Raw genomic sequence first — 20,493 nt, forward strand, 5'->3', positions numbered from 1 at the left:
GCCCAGCCAGCTTATCCTGTCCCTGCTCCTCCCTGAGGGCCTGCACGTACTGCCTCCCCATACCTGAAGCTACACTGCATCCTCTGGGTGCTCCAACTGCACTTTCTGTGTCTTCCTGGGAGCCCCATACTGCACCCACGTGGACTAGGCCTTGGCCTCAGCCTCTGGGCAGCCCTCATTTAAACAAACAAACAAACAAACAAAAAGAAGAAAAGAAAAGAGAGAGAGAGAGAGAAGATAAATCTTTTTTTTTTTTTTTTAAGATTTTATTTATTCATCAGAGAGAGAGAGGGAGAGAGAGCGAGCACAGGCAGACAGAGTGGCAGGCAGAGGCAGAGGCAGAGGGAGAAGCAGGCTCCCTGCCAAGCAATCTTGGTGTCACTTTTGTTTTAGTTTCCTACAACAGCACCTGGTTGCCACTAGCATAATCCATACAGGGTATGATCCTGCTGGATCTAAGTTTGAAATTTAATATGCTACTCTTCTGATTGATGCCTCTACCACTAATAATCTACGTATGTCTATTCCCAAAGGATGGCCCTTTAATGCCCACCCACTCCCAGTACAAGCATCCCCTCTCTTCTTCCTTTTTCCTGAAAGTGCTATCATCCAGTGTATATTTGTTTTAATGTTTTTGTTCATCTTTAACTAAAATATAAGCTTTGTGCAAAAAAGCCTCATTTTGTTCAGTGCTCTATTTCCAAGTCTGAAGAACACTGGCTGGTATATAGCAAGTGCTCAGCAAACACGTGTTAAGTGAATGGATGGATGAATGGTAGATGGATAGACAGATATATTTGTTTAGAACTACCTATGTCTGAAGGCATCTCAAAACCAAGGTTACACCCACCAATAGGACACTTTTTTAGCTAGTAAAAGTTCCAGAGCCTAAAGAAAATGCCCCAAGCAGAACAACTTTCTTAACATAAATTCCTTAAAATGTATATATCCTGGCACTTTTGCAAACCAGCAATGAGGGGGAAAAACCCCTAGGCAGCAGTTGCTTACCTACATTTAAAATTACAATGAATTATATTTTTCTTACCCTGCACCATCAGTTTCAGGAAACTACGCCTTTCAGTATATATTTTTAAATGTACATCCAAGTGTTTTTCTTTTCAATATGCACTAAAATGTGCTGTAAAAAATATACATTCACGTACGTGAATTCAGCAGAATGACTGGACTAGCAAAAATAAAATTAATTATTCATGTCACCAGTATGTTTAAAATGCAGAGTGGTTCTCAGGAACACACATGATTATAAGTAATGCTATTATTTTTTTTACAATGAAGCCACAGCTGAGGTTAATTAATATTTTTAATAAAAAATAAAATTTTGTTTTTGAAGTTACAAAATGTATTTTGTTAGTTTTAAACATTTTTCATGGAAATATGTATGCATTCTGCTTACATTTTTCAAACAAATAGCATTAATTTTTCAGGAGCATCTCTAGTGCTGCCAGGAAACAACAGCACTGTCCAATATATTCAAATACTTTTATTGCTTGAACGCTAATTGGGTTTCTTTACAGAACATTCCATAGGAATCGATGCTATTCAGGAGGACACTTCATATGAGAAATTTGCATGTCTCTGACAACCTATCAATGCTTTTAAATGTTCAGCAGTTCCTCTTTGTGAGTGAGTTTGCCATGACCACTCTGAGAAAAGCCCAACTAGAACCCCAGAATTCCTCCCATATGTTTCACTCACATTAACTGATCCTGCCCTACTCTGTAATTTCTTCCTAGGAGTTGCAAACCATAGTCCCTCCAGTCAAAAAAAAACAGAATCTCTCATAGCCTTACTCTCTCTCCTTTCTCAAGATTTTTGAAATAAGATAAAAAGAAGGTGAAAAAGGCTATGGATTCTTAAAACCAGGTAAGGATACCAGAGGCAGTTACTGCTCTGAATGCAAAGGACAAGGCCTCACTATTTATTATTCTTATGAAGTATGAGGGTTTTTGTTTTTTTTTTTCTCGCAAAGATGGATTTTATGTATGCTGTAAGAAAAAAGTGTAATAGATAGATCAAAATGGGATGCTCTGGAAACTCAAAAAGGGATAGTATTAATAATCACAATGGTCCACCAGGGGTGCCGAACTATCAAGCCAACCGAGATGCGTATCTGTCCTGTGTAAAAGTCAAGGGTGAAATCTAAGCTTTAAAATAATCACTAGAAGACATAGTTAAGAGCATCATCATTAGTATCAGTGAAATTTCAGAGCTGAATGCAATTCAAGAGATTCCTAGTTAACCCACTTAGAGTGGTAGTAAAGCCAAAGTTTAGCCATGGGAACCAACCTATCTAAGTTACACAACAAGGTAAGTGGTTGTGTTCAAAGTGGAAATATGTCTCATGATCTACTGTGTTCCTTCCATTCTCTTATACTTCCTCTAAGTAAAAGGCATTTCTATGGATCACTATGGTGCTCTATAGTGTGTATATAGCTTGTAAAACAGTCCCGAAAAAAAAAAGCCAAAAGATTAGAACAGAATAAATAATTATAATTTTGATCGTAAAAGGAATAGCACAGCTTTAATATCCTTTCTTTACAGACTGTAGCCAAAGGGAGTGAATGTTGCCCTTTGCAAGGCTGGCTTACTTTTACTCATTTACATAAAGCTATATATATTATAAGACATTGCCAGATTATTCAGAAGAAGGAACATTTAGAAGCCAAAAATCTGCCCCTCATCCCAAATTTCTCTCAGCATTCCGAGAAATTTGACCAGCAATTATTTGCAAATTTCCTTCTGAGAGTTGCCCTAGAGAAAGCTTTCTCTCTCTCTCTTTCTCTCTCTCTAAGATCTTAAACACTAGTGTGCATATCAATTTTTCCTCGTTTTAAAAGCTTCTCTTTTTTAAGATGAGCAGGTCTTATGGAAACATTTAGGTTTTAAATATTCTAAGTAAAACAAATTTTATAAACCTTATATAAGGCACATTAAAAAGTATAATTTTAAAAAGTACCATCAATATTGTTGTACTCACATTTTTAAAAAAAGATTTTATTTATTTATTTGACAGAGAGATAGAGAGAGCACAAGTAGGCAGAGCGGTGGGCAGAGGGAAAGGGAGAAGCAGGCTCCCCACTGAGCAGGGAGCCTGATGTGCGGCTTGATCCCAAGACCCTGGGATCATGACCTGAGCTGAAGACAGACGCTTTACCAACTGAGCCACCCTGATACCCTGTACTCACATTTTTAAGAGCCATTTACTCAGAAAAGTTGGTAAATGTCCTCATTATTTCATGATATAAACTGTGTCTTTCTAAAGTAAAAATCAGTCTGAAATTTGATCATCATTCAGCAGAAAAACATTTTTTAAAGCATATTTAAGTAGGAAAGTAAACAAGATCCTATGGGATAACACTTTGATAAATACTGTTTCATAAAAATTCTCTGACTCTGTAAAAAATGAAAATGCATTTCTCCCCTACTATTTACCGTGTATGTAGGATGGCTGAACAAACCTCATCTCATCTATTTGAAATGAATTCAATTTAATTTTGCTTGGCCAAAAATTTGTTTCCATAGATCTAAAACATGCAACCACCTCAAGGTACATTGCCATTGTAGCTTAAGTGGCTCAGTGTTATCGCTGAGGAAAATATACTTTGATTGAGAAAACAGTCCAACGTGGCTTTTGAAAAATGAAATGATCCTTCTTAGTACACAATTTAGTAAGGCAGTTGATAAAAGCAGGCAGATACGGCCACTACAGAGAGGGTTTAAAGAAGATGTTTCATCCAATCTGCAAAAATGGGTCAAAGGTTACCTTCCTGGAATTAGCGTTACAAATCACTCTCTTATAATTTTAACCTTCCAAGAGTTTGACAATTTGAACAAAGAATTTAAATTCTACATATATCTGTGATCTCTTCACGGTTAAAGGACAGTTTAAAAGTCAAGCAGAGAGAGTCAATTATCATATGGTTTCACTTACTTGAGGAGCATAAGGAATAACATGAAGGATGTTGGGAGATGGAGAGGAGAAGTGAGTTGGGGGAAATCGGAGGGAGAGACAAACAATGAGAGACTATGAACACTGAGACAAACAGGGTTTTGGAGGGGAGGGCGGTGGGAGCTGGGTGAGCCTGGTGGTGGGGATTAAGGAGGGAACGTATTGCATGGGGCACTGGGGTGTGGTGCATAAACAATGAATTTTGGAACATTGAAAAAATAAAATAAAATAAAATCAATTGTGAGGTAAAGAGAATTTGCAATAAATTACTCTGTTACTCAAAAATAAATAATTTGCTTTCTTCTTTAGTAGTGTTTTTCCATTTATGTACAACTTATTTCCTGAAATCATATATATTTCATTATCAAAGATCATTTTAAAACTTACTGGTCCAACCTGAGAACACTGTTGTCACAATTGACTATTTGTGACATATTAATCCAAATTATTTAATTGCCATTATTGGTCTGTTAAAAATCTCAAGACTTAAAATATCTATTTTTTAATGAACCTAGCAATCTTTTATTTAAGTCAATACCTCCTCAAATGAACCAAATAATCACTAATTGATTAGCTCATTTACTTCCGTAAACCACTGCTCTCTTTAAACATGTAATAGCTTATAACAAAAGGGATTCTTTTCATTGGAAATTAATGGGTAGTTAACTATTTTCCTTTTATATTAAAACTATAAAATGAATAACTTTTTATTTTTTCTCTTCTAGGGATTGAGCTTGCAAATACAATAGCAATCTTGCACGTTTTCTCAAAAAACAGAACTTCTTAATATATACCAGTTACTAATTGGTAAAATACATTCTAGGAATGGTTGATAAGTCTTTCCTTATTTTGGGGTACATCTGGTCTCCCTAGGAACTTAGGCAGCTGTAATCCCATTAGTGATGAAATAAGACTACTAAGAAAAATATCTGATTATTTCAAATTTTATTCCTAGGAACATTTCCAACTCTGATTGTCCCAAAATGTCCTCTTATGAATTATTATATGTAAAAGAAATCATCTATAAGTCCTTTGTGTTTCATTTTCCTATATCAAACCCATCTTAATAACTTGTTTATTATTAAATAAACTATAAACCAAAAGCCATAATAACAAATCATTAGTGAAATATCAGTAACAATTATCAAATGGAGCTGATAGAGATGCATAAATCTGTCTAAAATTCTAAAGTCACAAGTCTTCATCCAAGGGACTGAATTTTATTATTAACAATCTGATTAATGAAACAAGATAGAGAAAATGAACAGAATGATTATACTATATGAACACACATTCCCACTACAATGTATATTCCATAAGGACAAGGGTTTTTGTTCATTGTTGCTAATGAATCTCACCACCTCGGACAATGTATGGCACATGTAGAATGATCAATAAATATATATTAATGAACAACCAGTGAGACAGCTCATTTTACTTTGTGGCCAAAGGCAAATCAAAAATAAAGGAGGGATGGTGGGGGAGAGAGATTGAAAAAGAGAGGAAGGAAAGGGAGAAGGAAGGAAGGAAGGAGAGGGAAGAAAGGAAGGAAGGAAGGCAGGCACATAAAATGCAATACTACACTTACGAATTTACAGACTATCTCTTTAATTTTTTTAACATCTCTCTTCTCCTAAGATATTTTCTCCTATTTTGTTTTTCCCACTCCTTCCTATTGAAAGTAAAAATCAGAATCTTTTTTTTTTCTTTCTCTGGTAAACCTACATCAGTAGACAGGGTGCTGATATGAACAGAATTTACCTTCTACTCTTTCCAAATTGACACTTAGGTCTATCTTAAACACTTGAAATAAAATAAATGTAAAAATAATTGTTGTCATTCTTGCTTCTTTAGAGTGCTGTTTCCTAGAAGTTAGGATCATGTATTTGGAAAGGCTTTATATGGCAACTACTAGATATACTCATTCACTATTAAAAACAAAACAAAACAATCAATTTAGACCTAGGAGAACACATAATTCTGAAAGACATCACAACAGAATATATACAAAGGCTATAAATGTCATTAGGGATCTAATAGCATTTAATAGTATGCCTATAGCATTCTAACAGTGTTCTCTGGGGCAGGTAGTTTTTGTTTTGTTTTGTTTTGTTTCTTTCTTATTCTTCACTGATGCAATACCAGTGCTTGACAGATAGTAGGAAATCACTAATTATACCTTGACTGAATTATTACACTTCAATCTTGTAAAAGTTTGGCATTTAAAAATTCTGTTTTTCAAAATTTTAGATGTAAGACATAAAATCATTGACGTGAATTCAAGGTGAGGTCAGTTAATCAAATACAATACAAAAAAAGTCTTCTGATATACTAATAGCACATTTCTCTCATAGACAGTGTGGGGGCCTAGGTATAGTGATTAGTTTCAATTAAAGTTACCAAGAAACAGCCAGTACAAGAACACCATGATGCCCTTTTGCCTTCAGAAAGCAGAAAATAAATCTTCCAGATTAATGGTGTTCTCCTGTACCAAGAGGTAAAGCCATATAACCAGACACTGGAAATACAAAGCCAAGAAGGCTCTATAAATAAACCTACCTACTAGTAATAACTTATTACTAGTAAAATAATTTACTAATTTATGATCCCAGCTCAAACCCTATTTAGAACTCCTTACTAATTGAAGCTTCCAAACTTAAGATTTCTTTGCCATGTAAATTTCTTATAGATATGTTTGTCTTTGCGTAAAAAAGTATAAAAGTTGACTACCTTGGTCATTTCTATGGGTCTCAATTTTATTATTGAGACTGTGTACATGTAATCAAAATTTTTTTTCCTTCTGTTACTTTGCCTCACGTCAATTTCTTTCTTATATCAGCCAGAAGAAACCTGAAGGGTAGAATAAAAATTTCCCCCTCAACAATAGTAAAAGAGTAGACCTATCATTCACTATGGGAACCACACGCTTATCAACTCAAAATTCTGAACACTTCAAAATACAACAGAAATTTGTAAGCAATTTCTCTTCAAATTTGTTTTATTTTATGCTGATGATGTGCTGAGACTGAACAAATAAGGCCTTTCAAATACTTCACTAATTTACTTGTTTACTTAACTTAAAAAGTGAAAACACTGTATAATTAGTAGGCAGTCCCCTCAGCTTGGGCTAGACCACGGTTATTAATCAAGCTAGCAGCTAACAAACCGATATAAAGCAGCAAATCTCAAATCAACAGTATACAAACATTTCACATTCAAACTGAGCACATTATACTAAGCAAGACTCAAAGAAAACCAGATCACCGGAGATCAGAAACAATCCCATTTTAGAAAAGACACATATGTAGAAAAGCCCACTTTCATAACCACAGTTCCAAAACAAAGGAATGAAATCCACATACTCACCTGGCTAATGGGTTCTTTTGTAGGAGGCTTTCCTCTTCTGGCTGTGCTAGTAGCTAGGGTTGTGGTGGTCTCCATAATTGATGTGGACATCTCTGACTGCATGGCAGTGGCTGTCGACTCAGTTGTCATTGAGGAAGGCACTTCACCAACAAGTCTCACATTTCCCACTATGGCGATGTTGGCATCATTTTCGGCTGCCATATTCAGAACTTTCAAGCCATTGTAGTAAAGCCCAGAGAGCTGGCCCTGGAAGGGCTGGCCCTGCTCTTTCCCGCCAATTATTATAGTTGCTTGGCTATTGAAGATTGTGAGCTGACGCCCTGTAAAAATAATATTACATACATGCAAAAATGTTGATTGTGAATTCTACATTCTACAAAGGATGATAAAACAGATCTTTCATGGGGTGGATAATGATAGCAATAAACTATAAGAGAGGCATTTGACTCATAATTCATTGCTTATAAATGAGGTGTCCATGAAATGCATAATCATTGGCAAATACTTGTAAATTCTCAACTTATTGTAAATGTAGTGCTTTTGCTAAAAGACCAATCAAAGATAAGTATTATAAATCAATTTTTAGTGGATCCCTTCTCCCTTTTACCTCAAGATCTTATACTGTTGGTCTCTTAAATCTAAATTGTTAAATTAAAAAAAATGTGAGATATCTAACATTTCAAGTATTTGTCATTCTAAAATTACCATTGACAGAAACTAATCTAGAGCAGCTAAATCTAATTGTAAATTTATGATAAAAATTTCATAGTTCATGTAATGGCCACATGTATCTATATGCTATTCTTTAAGAATGTTTATTTTTTTGAAGGCATAGTCCATTGCTATTTGAATTATTCTATTTTTCCGGCAATCACACTGAAAAGAAATGCATGGTTTACACTGAGCATGTCAGAGACAAAAAAAATCCAAAAATATTTTCTGATTGGCTTTCAGCAAGTCTATTAAAACAAAACAAAATGAAAAATAAAATAGCTTCAGATGTAAAAAGCGGCTTCAGGAATGATACACAAACCGATGGAGAAATTATGGCACATTTCCATCTAACAGCAATCCTCAGCAACAGTACCAATATCATCAAATTGAGTATCCAGTTTTAGCAGATTGCTCTCTGCTCATAAAAAGCATGCACACAACTTTAAGTTCAGTTTTAATTAGGGCTTGTTCTCAAATGCTCTTAGAAGGTTGCAAACGTTAAAGGGACTTCATTTTGACTGGCAATCCATATTGCCCACTATTTAAGATGCCTAGAGTTTAAACCAAGAGTTTTGTTTTGTTTTGTTTTGTTTTGTTTTTCAGGACCATAATAAAGATATCAGAACTACATATATTTTAGTTAATAATTTAGAGGCTGGAACATGTAATATAATCTATGAATGATTTATCATTTTGGGTTAATGCTTGCTGTGAGTACCTTCATAGATTGAGTTAGTGGATTATATTTAACAGTCCCTTTAACCTTAAGTTAACAGGGTAAGATTATTAAACAGCTGGTACGTCTAAAAATGTATAGAAATTATTATACAAGGTATGCAAATATTACTATCTACATTTTACTGTTTTAAATTTGTTTTTAATTTAGTTTTACGGAAAATTTATTTTTTATGTTTATTAGTGTTACAATGAAGTACTACTTGGTTATGTTCAAATTATTTTTTTATTTGAAGTTTTAATCAATGTTTTTTACCTTTGTCGAGTAGCCATTCATCAACTACTCGACCAAGTCGATATGGAATTCGCTGTCTAGCAATCGCCAGGCGCTCGTTATCATTGTTTCCTTTAAAGTTTAAAGAGACATTTCATTGGTTAAAATCTGTAAGGTCAAAGGTTAAAAGTTAATACTTAAAGCTTGAGCTATACAGTTGCCACATGATTTTTTGAAATTTGGAATTTTAAAAAGTTCTACCTAGAACATTTCATGTTTCAGACTTGTCATTCATTCATTTATTTTATTTTAGCAAACAAAATTATTCCTATGTTAATTGAAAATTAGAAATCTGCATTTGAGCTAGGTTATTAAACTTATGTTATAGACAGACCCGAACAACCAATTTAAACAGCATATAATAGCTTTACCAAAAAATGACCGTTGATCTCAGGGTTTTGTCTTTTTGATGTTTCTTATTAACTAGTTAAACATGTTCAGGTGAAACAGGTTTAAGTTTTCAAAATACATTCAACCTCTTATTCCAGATTAGTAATTTATGAACACCAAACTTAATACCATCTTTGGCACACTGAAGCATCTAAAATCGGCCTAGAATACTTTATGTCCTATTCAGAAAATAGAAATTCTTATTCATCTCACTTAACACATTTATCACAATGTCTGAATAGTTCTTGTATATTCCACACAAATCGGTTTATCAATCACTTGGACATCACAAGGGAATATATCTTGCATCATCCAAATATGTTATTACAGGAAAAGGCTTTGACAAAAGTGACTTTATTTTATTGTCCTTCAGTTTCACTTAAAGCTTACATGTTGAAATGTATAACACTTGGAAAAAAATTATATGTATGTTCTTTTACTCTCAAATATCTGCTTTTATTAAACCATTCTAAATAATATGTGACAGTGTAAGGAACAAACACGAGCCACAACGGTGCTTCCTCCTCACACATTCAAACTAAATGGGAGCCTCGCTTCTTTGAACAAAACATTATCTGATAGAAACACAGTTTAAACTGACCTTGAGAATAGATGAATGTACACCTGATCTATAAAGCACTTAGGAAGATCCCGGCTGCCATCTCAGTGCTCAGCTGCATATAGGACAAGAAGTTTTTCTCGTCTGTGAAAATTAACTAACAAGGAATTTGAGCTAAGACATTTTGGCAAAAGCTCAGAGAACTCAGAGGAGAAAGAAATACTGGAAGGTACTACTGCTGACAAAAGACTGGAGCATTTTGCTCAGAAACGTAATAGATACAAATTTTTCTCAGAATAATTTATAAATACTTTCTTATACTGTTTGTACTGTACATTGTATTTACCACAATAAACCCACCATTATATTAGTCACATACTTCTAGAGAAATAGAAAAGAACTGTCACTTAGGCCTTAACAATTTGTTCTTTGAATGTCTATTTGACTAATAATGTTTCATGTATTAGTCCTTAATTTAAAATGTAAATATGTTATATTCCTGAAACCAACATATCATTGTGTGAAACTAGGGGTCATTTTAATATACTGATAATCTGAATAAAACCCAAAGGATAGGGGCACCTGGGTGGCTCAGTGGGTTAAGCCTCTGCCTTCAGCTCAGGTCATGATCTCAGAGTCCTGGAATTGAGCCCCACATCAGGCTCTCTGCTCAGCCGGGAATCTGCTTCCCCCCTTCTCTCTGCCTGCCTCTCTGCCTACTTGGGATCTCTCTCTCTCTCTGTCAAATAAATAAAAAATTAAAAAAAAAAAAAAACCCAAGGATACAAACAGCTTAAATTCTAAGCCCATGTTTGTTTTAAAAGAGTGCACAATTTGTGTTTTCTTCTGCGTGCTTGCATACAAATTATATTTGGAAAAACACATTAGATATGATATTGGTTATCTTAAGGCTGTGAGATGAATGATGAATATGTGGTTTTGGCTTATATTTATGTGATAAACATGTTTATGTGCATAATTTGATAGCCAAACATGAAATAACTTTTCAAAGACACATACCCTTTGCTCTATTAACGTCTTTGTCCACCAACTCTCACATCAATTCACACTGTTATAACTCTCCTGATGACTTTATAATTTCAGGTGGTTCCATATGCCATTGTTCACGCTAGAGTGTTTCCATCATCAGAAATGATTATTTCCTCAGATACCACCCAAATTTAGGCTCCAAATCACCTCTTCCCCAGTTGCTACTATAGCATATTAACAGACCACTCTGTGTCATCTCTGCAATCAATTGTACCTATTCTCCACATGTCAGCTGATATCTAATAATGCCATTTGCCTATTATAACCCTTCTCATTGCCTTTAGGACAAAATCTCAAGCCCCTGATGAGATTTGTGAGTGGTTCCAAGATCTGGTCCTTTCCTACTTCCTGTTCCTCATCTCATGCCTGCCCCTGCCTTGCTCTCCTCTGTCCAAACTCATGAGACTTCTTTCAATTTTTCTAAGGCTCTCCTTCTTCCTCTGGGCTTTTGCACTTGTAAGTTCCTTTATTTGAAAGGCTCTTCCTCACTCTCACACCATTTCCATTTTCCCTTAGCCAAACATGACTCATTAATGGAGTCTTCTCAGCAGAAGCATTTTTCCTCGGGAGGTCTTTCTTGCTGTCCCCAAGTCAGATTAGGACAATTGACTACATGTTTCCCTAGCACCTGATACATGTCCTTTGGAATAGGCACTGGCCTTGTAATTGTATATTCAATAAATATTTTCCCTCTGAAGTCTGAAGTTCAATACAGTCAGATACTGTGTGTGCTGTTACTTACTATATTCTCAGTGCTAGCATGATACCTATCAAATAATCTCCTACGAAGTGTCTGTGGATTGAAGTAGTGAAGGAAATCTTGTTTTTATTTCTGATACCTTCCATGGAACAATTGCCTCATCCTACAGCCTAACAACATTCACAAGAAAATGAAAGCAAATACTTATGCCCAGAGAATAGATCCATCTAGCTGAGCCTCCCTTTAACTTCCCAAAGGAAAATCACATAGTTCATTTATAATTTTATCTCTTTAGTGATGGTCACTTAAACATCCACATGGTCAATTCATTACTTGGTAATAATAACGGTTTCATGCCACAAAATAAATAATCATAGTTAGTATTAGTAGGGGCAGTAGAAAAGACCTAAGTAAGATTGGTGGAGAAAATTGACAGCTTTGTATATTCTTTTTGAATAGCTTAAAAAAAAGCAAGTAAAAACACATAAAAATATATACACAGATATATACAATTTGCTCTTAAACCTTTGGTACTCACAGAACAATTAATATAATTGATTGACACAATTTAAGCCAACAATAGCTCTTAAAGATCCTTGATGAGACGCAGATAAACCAACATATACACCATATTTCCAAAGAATAACAGAGGCCACTTAACAACAGAAAAGTATTGAGTAGGCAGCAGAGATAGGTGTAAAAAGATGTGATAATTTTTTTAAAAAGGTAGCCACATGGATGGTACCATACAATCCCATCCCCCATGAATATCAGATGCCTTCTAGTTCAGAGACCCTTTTGTTTTTTTTAAACACAGAGATTTGATTTTGAAATCAAAGGACAGACTTTAGTCTTTGTTGCAGTAATGGATGATGGGAAATCAGAGGGCACTCACTTCAGTTCAATATATTTATTTTAGTTTCCAAAGTCTTTGTTCTTCTACTGGAATAAAAAATTAATGACTTTTCTTGTGACAAAATTATATATAAATACACTATCAAGCAAACAAAGACACAGCTAAATAGAGGGCTATAATGATGATGTCTTTTAACAGATGAGTCCCAAATCCCTTCTACTATTGAGTATAAAATAGCTTAGATTGTTTATGTTCACCAGGAATAAGCCTACTTTTTGCCTCCACCTCATGATTTTCATTAGCAAGCTTCATATGAAAAGTCATTATTGAGGTGTATTATTTTAAGAAATTGTTCAAAATGCATTTTATTGCATTACAAATTCATAATGATATGTCATTTACAAAACAACCAGTAATTTGGTATGCTTGTGTTCATTTTTAATCCTTGCAGAGTTTGATATACATCTAAACTTAGCACGTAATATAAAGAACATAAAACAACCAATTTAATTGGAAAGGTCAAAGATAAATATAATTTACAATGACCTTTTCTTTCCTTTGGGAAGGACTGGGACCTAATACCAAACATGCTGTGATGTAGAAACACTACATAGTACTTCTGAGCATGGTCAAAGGAAGCAGGCCTATATGGACAGGACAGATTAGAAACAACTGGAATGTGGGGCCTGTGGTGGCACAGTTGGTTAAGCAACTGACTCTTGGTTCTGGCTCAGGTTGTGATTTCAGGATCATGGGATTGAGTCCCATGTTGGGCTCTGAGCTCAATGAAGAGTCTGCTAGGGTTTCTCTCTCCCTCTCCCTCTGACTCTCCCTGTGTGTGTGCTCTCTCTCTAAGAATACAAAAATAGATGAATCTTAAAACAAAACCAACCAACCAAACAAACAAACAAACAGTACCTGAATATTCAAATCAAGCCAAAGGTGAATCTTCGGGAGAAGCTATTCTCATTTTCAAGTTTTTTAAACCAGAGGTAAGGATAAAGTAATAATGACCCACTTATAAGAAACTTATTTATTTTGGAATTATTAAAAGGACACAAGAAGAACTTCAATTTTTAAAAAGCATACAAATCAACTACAGCAATCAACTGAGCATATGTATCAGGTTTATGGTAACAGAACTTCTCAACGAATTGTTAAGACATGCTTTAGTTTCATACTTCCTGCACCTTAATAAAACTAGAATGAGGTTTTCCTTTTATTTTCTTTTTCCTCCAGTTGATTTTATGTGGGTTAAGTATGTTGGTACCTCCACAGAAAATGTCACCAGTGACATACACATCTCTGTTGAAGTAATTTCCAAGCAACAAAACAATATGTAAAACCTGTGTTTATTTTCCTTTGAATTGTGAAAGGATTCAGTATTTTTTTAATTAACTAATTATCAACTGTACTGTAATTAATACATAACATTAGATTAGTTTCAGAATTCAGTATTTTTGACAAAAGACAGGCTTCTTATAACTGGAATAAATTTCTAGGTACAAGTTCTAACTGGAGTGGCCACTTAGGCATAAAGTGCTAACTGTAATGGATATTTCAAACAAGGTTCCAGGGCTGAAAAATAAAAAACAAAATCTGGTTATTCACTTAGAGTGCAGCTTGCTTTATTTTGACTGAATCCCAGATAGTTTCATTCTCTTACTAACCAATACTGTTTGGTAACACTATAGAATATTAATTTTGCATGAACTTGTCGACCTCAAAGAACAAGAGTAATTTCAAAGAATCAAGGTAAGCAGCAAGAAGTAATAAAACTCAAATCCTTGACTTGTAGTTAAATTTCATGGTGGGACTCAGAGAATAAAAAGAAATAAAACTGTAATCATATTTTTATGACTATTGGTCAGTAGAGAAAAGCTATATGAACTTTGCTAATATATAGTTTTTCTCCTCTCATTTTCATAAATCTTCACTACTGATATGTAATTTCTCCTTGGAAATAAAAGTGTCAGTTTTCTAAACGACAACGTAATATATTAGAAGAAAAATAAGGAAAAGCTGTGCTATGAACCCAAAATTTGTCCAAAATAGTATGAAAGTAAAAACAGAGTTTTTATTTTAAGAGTCAAAATCAATAAGGCTATTAGTACCATTAATGTCATATATATGTCACATATAATGTCATATATATGTCACATATAATGTCATATATATATATATATTTTCCCTAATCTTGCTCCTCTTTCATCAATCATGATTTTGTCATTGGAGTAAACATAGGCCAGGGAAGTAAAATGTTTTGTGCTTAAATGTAAGACAATGATGTGTAGCTTGAAGTTGGGCCCACTATGGTGCATATAGATTAGCAGAGAAATTAGTATCAACTTGGGATCCCTTTTTTTTTTTTTTAATTGCAGAGAACTGATGGTTGAGTTGATCTGGGAGAAATTTTAGTAAGTGCCTCACTTCTACGAACTATATATGAGAGACATATTAGACTTAATGAATCTTCAGAAATATGCCTAATTTCCAAGAATATGTTTCTTTGTATTTATTTTAGTGATTTCTGGAAAATGAATTGAATTGTAGATTCCCCCAGTAGCGCTTTCCAAAGTCCATCAGTAAATCTAACATTTGCTTGTAATGGAAATAACTGTCCTTTAACTAAGGCAAAAATGACAAAGAATTGGATCTCTACAAAAACAGGTGGTAGAGGTTATAGATCTTGTAGTCATGAGGTCTCAGGCCTTCCAGAGTATGCCTGGTCCATGGCTAATACAAAGCAGTGATAGATTTGGATTGTCACCAAGACTTTTAAGACCTTATGGAATTATAAACACATACTACCAGCTTCTAAAACTGCTTCTTTTCTGACACTGAGCAAACAAACTAGTAAGCCTACAGCTAAGTTTCTTGCACTTTGAAAAACCCACTTTTTAAGAATGAAAGTGGTCTATAGGTAAAGGAATTAAAGAAAATACTACCAGAAAAGAGGGTAATAATGTATTGAGTGGCTTTTGTGCTTTACTGTGCTACTGACTTTTTATATAAGTTATCTCTCATTTAGTCTTCATATTAATCCTGGACCATAAGTATCTTTTATTTTATAGATTTAAAAAAATGAGTCTCAAATAGATGATATAACTAGGACAAAATCATACAAAATAGATGGAGGAATCATGTGAACTCAGGAATATTTGACTCCTAAGCTACTCCCTACAATAGTTATTTTTTTAAGAAAAAAGTTTCAAACATCCTGAGATATAAAGCCCCAACATCTTCCCTTTAATCCTTATTGCACTCTCTTATATAATGGAAAATATCATGGTCTTGTTTTTAAAGGTTCTGTTTTGTTAAGTTTGGGGTGAGATTCTCCTCTTGGGCACATAAAATCAGTAATCATTCCAAATCCTTGAGGATTTATCAGGAATCTCTTTTTATCACCTCTATTTTAGAGTAAGATAGTGAAGATCTGTTACAGTAGAGATCCCAGTGAGGAATAGCATTTCATTTTCTTCTTTTTACAGTGATGCCCTGTCATGCAAGCCAACTGAGACATAAAATACTCTAGGCATTCCTTATATTAACCTTTTACTGTAAGACAAGTCCCAAACATAATAATCTACCAAGTTCACAGGTCTTTTTGATGCTATCCTCTCCAGACACAAGTTGTTAAAGGACAAAGGGTCCTAGTCATGAGTGAGAAGACTACTGCATTTTGTTGGCTTGTGGGAAGAGGGATGGGACTGTGCAACATGTTAAAGTGAATTCTGCTGGGACCTCACATTCCCTCCCTTTTTTTTTCTTCCTTGCTCATCTTTTATCTCTGCTCTTCCCTTTATAAATCTCCAGGGACCCAATGCTTAAATGCCATTCATCAATAACCCAATGCGTACACCCATTCCTAGACATATCTCATGTAGCCAAAAGACTGCACCTTCCTTCTCTAGTTCAGTAGTTAAATCCCTTGTTTCTTTAGTATAGCTTAGGTAGACATTAGGAAAGCAACCTAACTCAATGAAATCAATACATAAGAACCAACAGTGTACTCCAAAAGTACTGTAGTGAGCATACATCAATACATCTTATAGATCCTATTATTAAAGAGCCTACACTTTGTCTGGGGAGTCATGGGGCAAAATGAAGGAAGTTAAGTGGAAGTTCAGGATAATAGATAACTTCTCATAAGTATATAACTAACCACTATATGAACTGTACTTGCCACAGAAGTTCAGAGAGGACAATGGACTACGGAAAAACAGAAGGTATGACAGAACACAAAGGATTTTACCTAGATAAAAAACAACCTAAATTTTATTGAAATAGTAGCCAGATAAAAATGTGTTCTACTATGGATATTAATCCCCAAAAGGATTTATTATTGATTATCTTTTTCAATTTTGTAAAGCAGTATACTCATTATTGATTATCCTTTTCAATTTTGTAAAGCAGTATACTGATTATTGATTATCCTTTTCAATTTTGTAAAGCAGTATACCAGTAGATCTATTTTTTAAGTAAATATATTCTCCAGTAGAATATATTTAGTCTCAAACTAATTGTAAATATAAATATAAATAATTAAAATATTTATGCTATGTGAAGTGAACCATATAATACACACAATGTTAAAACTACTAAATAAAATATGGTGAAAGTTGACAAGAATTTGAGGGCAATATGCAAAAATGAAAATATTTGAGTTAGGATGGAGGGATTGTGGATGATCTTTTACAATTTTGATTGCGTATTCCTACTATGTTTGTAGACACTTCAGTTGTGCTCCCATCTTCTAAAAAAAAAAAGTGGCATTTTCTATAAGTTAAATGTAGCATCTGAATGCAATGCTATACAAAGAGAGAGTGGAACAACCCAGACACATTTTCAGTCAGCCCACTTAAACATCTGGAGAGAGCACAGACCACTGCCGTAGGGCAATGTCTGTTTATGACTAATGCTTCCTATGTTACCCAAGCTCCTTGTGTGAAACAGTAGGCCTTTAGATCCAGTTAAACAATATCTTCCTATGAGACTGTTAAGATAATGGGCATGAAAGCCACAGGCTACCTACTGCAGAGTTTAACAGTTCTTTGGGGAAGAAGTTAGAAGCTTACTGCACACCTAACTGGGTTAAGAAATTTCTCCCTTCATGTCCCCCTGTTATATGGAATTACATTAAGATATCTAGTATACCTTTATACAACAATTTGTAGAAGCCCTTGTTCGTCTATGCTACTTACATTCAAACATTTTAATTTGGATATTGTTTCATCAGAAGTAGAGGTAACCTTGTGATCTTTGGATCTCACTGCCTATGTGGAATGAATAGTGATTTACATGTTCTTCCTTAAGCCTTCCCATGTTGTTGAGTTTCTAATGCAAAGAGACTAAAATATCATATAAAAAACTAGTAACAAGAAATAAAAAGCAACAGGGACAAGCAGATAACAGAATACAGAATGTACTCTGATAAGTTAAAGGTCATACTCTGCTATCACGGATACTGAAGAGTTCTTTTGTACTAGCTGTGTAGCCTTTAAGAGAGAAGAATGGTTTAACAGCTACAAAAACAGAGAAGGCCACTGATAGATATCACTCTGTGGTGAGAAAAAGGAAAATGAAATGTAAGAATAGCTCCACACTACCTTAAAAATGGCATTTTGCCATTTTCCCAGATATGAGAATCTTAAGTACCTTCTAAATCATGTCAAAACATTTAAGCTTATCCACCCTCATAAGAGCTTACATGTATATTTAAGCTTCCTTTTCCCAGTCCTTGATTTCTGAGAATCAGAGTATTATGTGGTATAGCTCAATTTTCTACTTTCTCACACCAACCCTGACTTTTAATCTGTTCTTCTTAATATTTAGACGGTTCTAAGGAAGAGGAAATAAGGAAATGTCTCATCTATCATCTGCTATGGATTAGAAATTATATTGAGACAGTTTCTTAATCTTTGGTAAAGAGAAGTCTGATACTATTGCATCCTAATCTCATTTTAAGGGACCAATCTCTCTCCTTCACTTGTAATCAGAACACAGGAAGATTTTTTTTTTCCCAATTAGAAAGACGGGGTTTGCCAACAGTATACAAATTGTTTCAGATAACATGTCCTGGAAGTACCAAGGGCAGGCTAGAATGGCCAGCCCTCCTCAATCTTATAAAATATACAAACTCTTAAATAAAATAACTATTATTTTTGTAGACAGATTAAATACTATAGATATGAACTTAAAACCCTAGAATGAAAAAAAAAAACAAAAAAACAAAAACAAACCCTAGAATGACTTACCCCAATAAAAATGTATTTTATAGATCAGCAATGATTTCATTTTTTTCTCTTTTTTATAGACATTTATTTGTTTCTTTTTTTATTTATTTCAGAGAGATGGGGGGAAGGACAGAGGGAGAGTCTTAAGCAGACTCTGTGCTGAGTGTGGAACCTGACGGGGGCTCAGTCTCACAACCTTGAGATCACAACCTGATCCAAAACCAAGAGTCAGATGCTAACTGAGTGTGCCACAGAGGCGCCCCTCTGTGATTTCTTTCAAGTAAACTCATGTGGTCAGACTCGTTGTAGAAGAAGAATCCTCAGTGGCTAAGGATACTGGGCTCTATATCCTGGCTTTCCTCGTGTTTAGCTTTTTAACAGGGGACCAGGAACACAACATTTTTGAACTTCAGTTTTCTCATCTGTAAAATAGGTATTTGTAAGAATAATCAACATAATAAAGTATATGTAAATCTCTTAGCAAAAGCATATGGCACAAGGTAGACTCTAAGTAAATACGAGTGATATATTGTGATTGTGTCATTATTTGTTGTCTGGTCTAATCTACCTAATAGGATGTACGTACGTATCTAAGAATACAGAGATTGCAGAAATTGTTTCTCACCCATCTGGACATCAGAGAGGTGGTAAGAAAAACAAATAAATTTTTCTTTCTTAAGACAAATAAAGGAACTACGCTTATTTTAAGTGTGTCCTCAACCTTACAGATGCTTTGTCAAAAAAAACACTGCATTTTCTCCCAAGCAATGTCAAACCTCTGAGAACCTATTCTCAGAGGTTTATGCATTGCTACCTGTAAGCCAGTAGGAACACCCGAAGGGAGGTCATTAACTTTAGGAGGCCACACAACAAGAAAAAGCCAAAGTACCTGCCCTAAGAGAAAATGGAATTCAGGAGACCACGATCTATTCTGTGCAGCAGTGCAGTGACAAAGTTACTCCCAGAAAAGGAAAACCTTAGAGATCACTGAGGTTTCCAAATGATATTTTAATCTGTACACTAATGCCTCAAAGAGATGCATTTCAAAAAGAATGCCTCTGACTCCTCTTTTTTTTTCCCCGTAAGGCTTGTGGTAAAAACAGGCTGTAGAAATTATGAACAGAAGTGGATACTGAGTGGCCGAAAACAAGACAAGCCCCCCATCTGTAAGATGCGATTAGTGGACTGTGTGGCCTCTTAAGTGGTCACCAATGCTAATGACCGAGGATCCCAAGTTAAAGGTAGGGTTGTCAAGAAGACACACTTCAAGCCCTCTTGTTGACATATGCTGTCTGTGGATTTTTTTTTATAGGGGAATTAATTTTAGACCCATTGAAAAACAAGATATGATCAATTGAAAACAAGATATGTTTTCTAACTCTGCAAATAACTTTAAGAGACTGAAATTTTTGATTTGGCACATTTTTTTTCTTCTTTTTTTTTTTGTTGTTGTTAACTATCTCATAGTGCTTTGACAAAGTTATGAAGACTTTGAGTTGTCATCTGTGGAGATCTATAATTAAGCCATTACAATTTTCTGATATTGCAAATTTGTCTTCCTTCTTCTTTCAGCTATACAGACACACACACTTCTTACCAGGCAGACATTCCTCTGGCTTCTCATTCTACCCACCCACTGAAGC

The 20,493-nt window shown here is 34.7% G+C and overlaps 1 protein-coding gene across 26 annotated transcripts in view; it reads right to left on the reverse strand.

The window, feature by feature from the left end:
• The window catches only part of NRXN1 (neurexin 1), a 1,167,944-nt gene that overhangs the window by 131,618 nt on the left and 1,015,833 nt on the right, over window positions 1–20,493 (reverse strand). For 17 of the 26 annotated variants that reach the window (XM_044263937.1, XM_044263923.1, XM_044263925.1 and 14 more), the window contains 2 exons: window positions 9,042–9,131; window positions 7,337–7,656 (listed from right to left, as the gene is read on the reverse strand). In XM_044263937.1, the coding sequence (XP_044119872.1) occupies window positions 7,337–7,656; window positions 9,042–9,131 (410 nt within the window). The remainder of the gene's footprint in view (window positions 1–7,336; window positions 7,657–9,041; window positions 9,132–20,493) is intronic. The other 9 variants (XM_044263931.1, XM_044263930.1, XM_044263938.1 and 6 more) reach the window with 1 other exon arrangement.

Source organism: Neovison vison, chromosome 8 (assembly GCF_020171115.1).
Source record: "Neovison vison isolate M4711 chromosome 8, ASM_NN_V1, whole genome shotgun sequence".
In the NCBI taxonomy this organism is placed as follows: Eukaryota; Metazoa; Chordata; class Mammalia; order Carnivora; family Mustelidae; genus Neogale; species Neogale vison.